The following is a 7419-nucleotide window of genomic DNA, read 5'->3' as shown; positions in this document are numbered from 1 at the left end:
TAAGATTACTGTTGGTGTAGCATTTTTGTTGCTTAATTCCCCTATATAATCAATCATCAGTCCTTTCAATACATGTCAGTCCTAAGAGCCTATTTGGTATTAAGATAATGTACCTTTTAAGTTTTAATTACTTTTAAAAAAAAATTATAACTATGAAATCAAAATTGATAGTATATAATAAACATGACTTTTAAATAATAATTTAAAAAATAAATATATTATTGATTTTTTAACATCTAAGTGTAAAATCAAATCATAACTTCCAAATCAAATTAATTGAATATAGATTTTTAAAGCCTTTTACAAGCTTCAAAGCAATACAAAAATCGACCTTGAACACTCAGCCAACAAAAAAACAACGGTAGTCAACTAAAACCATTAGCTTGCCACATCAGCGGCTTTGATGAACTGATTATTCGATTAATAAGACCCAATGAGCTAAAATTTAGAATTCAAAATAGGTCCAGAGCCAAGAAATCGAACCGAACCAAACCAAATCGATTCATGTTCGATTCTTTATTGTATTCGGTTCTTTTTTATAAAATAATTGATTTTAATCTGTACTGCTCAATCTCGATCCGAACCAAACCGTGCCCATCCTACTGAAACTTAGCATTTACACCCCTGAGAACTTACCGGTTATTATGAGTTGACCCCAATATTTTTACAAACTCATCAGAGAAGCCCTAGACGGGGATTATTGAATCATACTAATTAGAATTCAAATAAGAAAATTTTTATGACTTTGAACTTTGAATTCAATTTCCTCTTCTCAAGCATATTACGAAGAAATGAAGAATTGAAATATGGAAAAGTTATAGCGTTCCGGACCGGAAAACTATTATGTATGCATGCCGTGCTCACTTGATTTTATATTTTAGTTTCACGTGAATGAAAAGAAGCGCGGTGATATCCCACCTCAAATAATTGCGAAAACATTAATTTATTTTAACTCTTTGAAATAAGGACAAGAAATTTAGACAATTAACTAATTAACTTCCATTATTTTTTTTTCAGTTTTGGTTTCTTGACCATGTTTAACTAGTAATGAATTTAATACATGTTTTAGTTTGATTATCTTATCTTTGTAAGATGAAAATTACAAAAAAAAAAACCCCCACACAATTATAAAGTGAATGTAACGAAATTTATTATCAAAGTATTTGTATCTTCTCATAAGTGAAGTAGAGGGAGAAATAGTCTGAAATAAAGGTACATATTTAGAAATAAAAAAAAAGATATGAGTTTTTAAATAATTTTATAATATCATTCAAACTTTTAACATTAAACAAAAGTTAAAATATACAATTGGTTTTTTCTGTAAATACTATTAGGATTTTCAGTATTTAAGTCTTAATTTAAGTTTCAACTGATTTAACATATTAATTAAATAGTAATAATTAATTTTACATTTATTATCCAATAGAGTGGCATTAGTATTGAGGCTCAAGTTATAACTCAAATGTTAGGACCTCTTATATATTTATTTTTCTATTAAATCAAAAAATTATTGAAAAATTCATTAAATTTAAAAAGCAAACCGACATTACCTTAATTGACCAAAACTGAGTCCATTAAGAAATTGGTAAAAGCAAACAGCCCATATGCCTTCTCTGAAATGAGTTTTTTACTTTGTCCGCATTAGGTTTTTTTCAGCTAATTAAAGATTTTTTTTTTCTTTTTTTAGTATTACGTTACAACACTACTTCGACTATAATTATAATTTGGGGAGACTAGCCTTAATTAGCACAAGGCCGATGAGTTCAACCTATTTTGCTTTTTGGTTTCTGTCTTTAACCAACTGAAGATCAGCTATGGTAAAAGTGTATAATCCATATCTGTCAAAATTTTCTTGGGATTTTGATATTTTCACCCTAATATTTTTGTAAACTCACCGTACATCTACAAAACAAGCATAATAAGTTCACAGTGTTATAAAAAAAAATTAAATGAAGAAAAAGTTTGAGAATTAATCATTTAAATCCATTTCAACTTATATTTTTATGATTAAACCAGTGAGGTTATTTTAACATATATTTTGATTAGAAATTCTCTAATAATGTACTGATAATACTTTTATTATTATGATTATTAATCTTCAATTAAACTAACAAAATATACTTATGACATGATACTTATTTTATCGGTTTGTCAAATTTATATCATTAACTAGTAATTTAATTTAAAACATTGATCATATGTCGTAAAATTAAATATTTGTTTTACTAGATACCATGACACATGTTTCTTGGATAATTTGGCCATTTTATGTTACAAGGGTAAACTAATAAAATTAAAACTTATTTTAAAGCAATCTTATATGGTAAAAAATTGTCAAAAAGTCATATGCTAAAAAAGAAAAAGAGAAGATTATAGGAAGAATTTAATTAATTAATTGTTCAAATTACTTGATAATTTTGTATTTTCTTAAAATAATGTGAACTCGTATTTATTTTCGGGGACAGGGTGTATATATAAAAATAATAGTATGGAAGTATATTAGCCTTAAAAAAAACAAGCCTAATTTGCTAATTTTCTTAAACATCAAGGCGGCTTTGGTTGGTTCCCACTGTTATACAAGTGGAGGTTGGAGAAGAGACGAACAATAAAAAATGAAGCAGAAAAAATTAGATTGAAAGAGTGGTGAAAATCGTGGGGGTTAAAGGTCCACGGTCTTAAATCTTTAAATAATTTGCCAAGTGTAAAGCGTCAAATACTAAATTTTTTTTTTTTTTTTTGACAATTCAAATACTAAATGTTAAACATGTGAAATAATGGTAATAAGAAAAAACAAGATTTTTGCCCGTTAAGGGCCCACCGTTGGCCACGAAAACGGCAGCAACAGGGTGTCGTTTCTGTGGCCTTGGAGGGCCTTTTATGGGCAAGTATCGACGCTTTAATAATAGAAGCCATTTGCAATTATTACTTTCCACAGCGAGAGAAGTATATGTCGAAAGGCTTGAGAAAGACAAATTGCGGAATTTTTACAAGCTACGCAACTTTAATCCCAATTCTATAACTCCGACCAACCAACAAAATTCAGATTTCAATAGCTCTCATGTAGCACGTTTTTAATAAGATAAACTATGTGGTTGGAAAGACATTTTAACTTCTCCAAATTGTAGAGTCTATCAAAATTCAAAAAAAAATATTCAAACTAATTATGGGATTGTAAAGAAACCTTGTTGAATAACGAGTGCGACAAATTATTTACATAGTCTTTGTGGGATAAATAAAAACAGAAGGGCTCTGTCTATAATGCATTTGATGGATCGGTCTGAATAAAGTAAAATGTTTTATGGTTAGTGGTGATTTGAAGAACAGATAAAGAGAAAATTAGTGGATTTTGCTACTTTTTCGTGTTGTTATTTCACAATTAGCGGATTACACAAACATTGATTGTATGCTTTAGTTGTCTTGTACAATTGGAACAAAAAGGAGATTTCCTCTTGCATCCATTCCGAGTATTTTAGAAATTCCCAAATTTTAATAAAATATTATTAAAGTAATACCTTTTCCAAAAGAAAACAAAAGTGTGCTTCAAATCTTAAACTTGCTCGCTAAACACCCCTAAAAGGTAAAATTATCATTTGATATGGTAAACGAAACGGGAAGATATTTTGCTATTCATTATTTTTTTAGGACAAAAACGTGAAAGAACAAGAAAACTTTGTCAAAACTCGAAGCCCCGTGGTAAACTAATAGATAAAAGTGATTCATTGACAAATGTTTTACTTTTTGTGAACTCAAGAAGATGGCTTATTTTTTATATTTACAAAGGTTGAAATGACTATGCATTGCCTAAAGTTTAGGCTCTTCTCAAATGATTCGCAATTACTTTGATCTTACAAGTTTTTATGTGGAATTGAAAACTATAGAGAGATGGAAGGTTGATGGAAGCAAAATGAAAGCGAACCTGTATTTTAAACTGAGAGCTATTTAAGTGACTAAAATGATTCTGGTCTTTTATTATTTTTGTTAGTGCTACATAAGCTTTTCCTAATTGAATATAGCTGCTCTTTAGGATTACATAATTTTTTTCCAATTGAGTATCGCTGCTCTTTAGAACTACATAAGCCTAGTTTTATATTTCTGGTGGAGGAAAATAGAATTTTGTTTTTGTTGAATAATTTTGAGACCCATTCTGGGGACTTAGTTTTCAACTTCCAAAAAAGATATATTGTTTGGGATATTTTATCAAATATTCGTGATTCTATAAAAAGTATCTTAATTTTCTCCAGTCACGTTGAATAAAATAATCAAACAGTAGGGTATCTTCATCCCTGACCATCAACGGTTGGTGTGTTGTCTTAATCATAAGCCTAACAAGAACAGTCAAACACGCAATACATATTAAATAAATTATTTATTTACTATCTCCACGCTACCATAAATTCTGAACTTATTTGCTAAGCTTCGAGGAAATTACCATGACTTAGAAAGTTTTTACTAAAAATACTTTTGTAAAAAATATTTGTTAAAAAATTAAATATGATTTTTTCCTCAAAAAAACTTTCTATAAAATTGCAGACCAGTTGTTGACAAATACATACATTTTTTTCCTAAATATTTCGTACATGAAAAAAAAAAAACTACATAACTCTTATGAAATATGTTTACATGTACATATACACTCACTTTTGTCCGAGGCATACACAAGTATTAATAAGTACTTTTCTAATCTTTTAAATATGTTTTTAAACGCAAATCACTTTTTAATCAAATTAATGCATGGTGGACGTATGCGTCCTCATCTCAGTTTAGGTTCATCTCTCCCTGTGTATTGTGAGAACAATTTTTTTTTCCTTCTATTGAGCTTTTTAAGTTGGCTTTCTCAAAATAAACTTCAATAATATATATATTAGGCATCAATAAGATGCTTCTTCCCTAAATATTTTTAGTGCTAGATTTTGTCAGTGTAACATGATATTAGAAACATTCTTAACTTCAATCGAGCATAACAATGTAAGTTGCAAAAATGACTAAAATAAAGTTGGTTATTTAAAAGTACTTTTATCCGCAAGTCCACAATACTCTTGAACCTCGCTTTTTTTTTTTCTTTGATCTTTAAAACTTGAAAGCAAAGGTTCGTGTCCAAGTGAAAAATAGATTCATAGGAAAAAAATGTAAAATTAAAATACATGTAAATACGCATGAGAAAAGCGTGCCTATTTATATTATATATATATATATAACAATGTTATCACTTATCATGCCAACAAAATCAGCAATACATTTGCCCTAGCTAGCTAGCACCACTCAACGTATCTAATCTAAGCAGCCAATATTAATTATAATTACAACAAAATTAAAGTGCCTTTCCTCCGAGAAAACAAACTCTTCTGTCTCTTTTTCTCTCCAATCAATCAACCATGTCCTTTAATCAGAATCCAAATCCAAATCCAAATCCAAATCCAAACTTTGATGAAAGCCGATGGATCATCCGCATTCGTCGAACACTCGAAGAAGCACTTGAAAATAATACTGACTTTCCGGTTAGCATTTTCAGTGTGCCCAAAACTTTGAGGTCTAGTGATCCCGATGCCTACACTCCACAGCAAGTTGCAATTGGCCCTTATCATTACTGGCGTCCGGAGCTCTATGACATGGAGATGTACAAGCTCGCGGCAGCTAAAAGAGCTCAAAGACATATCAATGGTAATCACAAGCTTAAGTATGTTGTTGATCAACTGAAAGAGCTTGAGCTAAAGATTCGAGCTTGTTACCACAAGTTCTTGAATTTCAGCAACGAGACTGTAGCTTGGATGATGGCCATTGATTCGTCATTCTTGCTTGAGTTTCTTCAGATCTATACTATCGAAGAAGATAAGTTAAGTACAACTTATTCTTCGAGATCAATGTCGCATTTGCTTGATTGTGCAGGGATTAAAGCTGCTCACAATGCGATTCTTAGAGATGTGGTGATGCTTGAGAATCAAATTCCCTTGTTTGTGATGAGAAAAATGCTTGAAATTCAATATTCATCTTTGGAATCAGCTGACGATATGTTGCAGGCGATGTTAATGGGATTTTACGAAGAGGTTTCGCCTTTTAAGATGAAGAAGGACATGCCAATGATCGATATCTCGGAGGGTGCGCATTTGCTAGATTATTTTTACCACACAATTGTTCCAAAAGCTGATAAACGTTCCGAGGTAACTGAAGCTGTCGAAAATGAAGGTGATGACAAACAACCGAAAGAAAGATACAGCGGTGACCCAACTTATATAAAATACTTGTTCATTGAGATTTGGAAGCTGCTTTCAAAGCTCGACAAAGGTCCTATCCGTTTTATTAAAAAGCTTCTTCTATCAGAGCCTGTCAAATTCTTCTTCAAATTGCCATGGACAATTCTCTCAAAGCTTCCCGGATATCCCATCTTAGCAAGACCGATTCAGTATTTAGTGTTCCCAGAAGTTAATGAAGAAAATAAATCACATGCTGAGAGATCCCCCTCAAGGAAACACATGAACATGCCACCATTAGTAGAGGAAATCGCAATCCCTTCTGTTACTGAGCTCGCCAAAATCAATATTCATTTTTCAGCAACTGTTGGTAACATCTCTACCGTCCATTTTGACACAAAAACGGCAACGCTGCACCTTCCCACTATCAGTTTTGACGTTAACACGGAGGTGATCTTGAGAAACTTAGTGGCATATGAAGCTTCAAATGCATCAGGGCCGTTGGTTTTAGCTCGTTACACTGAGTTGATGAATGGGATTATTGATTCCGAAGAGGATGTGAGGTTACTTAGGGAAAAAGGGATTATTTTGAATAGATTAAAGAGTGACGCAGAGGTTGCCAATTCGTGGAATGGGATGAACAAATCAATTAGATTGACGAAAGTGCCCCACATTGATAAAGCTATTGAAGGTGTTAACAAGTACTACAACAGCCAATGGAAGGTTAAGTTTAGGAAAAATATGAAGGTTTATGTGTTTAGTTCTTGGAAATGTCTGACATTGCTAGCTACCATTATGCTTTTGCTCTTGATGACTTTACAAGCTTTTTGTTCAGTCTATAATTGTCGCAATTTCAAGTTCATCTCAGATTCTGACAGATTGATTTCGTGATTTACGGTGTGTAAACTTAATCGGTATATATTTTTTTTAAATTTTTATTTTTTAATTTATAGTGTGGGATTTTGCTCGAATACGACCCAAAAAAAAGGTTTGGTTTATTGGGTTGTTCTACTCCGGGGATTGTGGATTTGTATGCCTGAAAGTTTGTTAAAGACGGCTGTAATAAAGATGCTTGCTTGTTGATCAATATCCCCCATTTGCCCGCTTTACTTGACATAAAATGCAAATGGAATTACCTATTTTTCACAATTTTAATGACAGTTGTGCTGCTTCTTTTCATAAATTTCCTCGTTAGTCTAACCAATTCGATTTAAATTTAGTGCTGAATTTTTTT

The 7419-nt window shown here is 31.4% G+C and overlaps 1 protein-coding gene across 1 annotated transcript; it reads left to right on the top strand.

The window, feature by feature from the left end:
- Positions 1–5372: 5372 nt before the first annotated feature.
- LOC18036013 (putative UPF0481 protein At3g02645) lies at positions 5373–7076 on the top strand. Its single transcript, XM_006427449.1, has one exon. It carries the CDS (start codon positions 5373–5375, stop codon positions 7074–7076), a length of 1704 nt encoding a protein of 567 aa, XP_006427512.1.
- The last annotated feature ends 343 nt before the right edge of the window (positions 7077–7419 follow it).

This window comes from Citrus clementina, unplaced genomic scaffold (assembly GCF_000493195.1).
Source record: "Citrus clementina cultivar Clemenules unplaced genomic scaffold, Citrus_clementina_v1.0 scaffold_7, whole genome shotgun sequence".
In the NCBI taxonomy this organism is placed as follows: domain Eukaryota; kingdom Viridiplantae; phylum Streptophyta; class Magnoliopsida; order Sapindales; family Rutaceae; genus Citrus; species Citrus x clementina.
The sequence above is the reverse complement of the archived record's forward strand: the minus strand, read 5'-3'. Positions and strand labels throughout refer to the sequence as shown.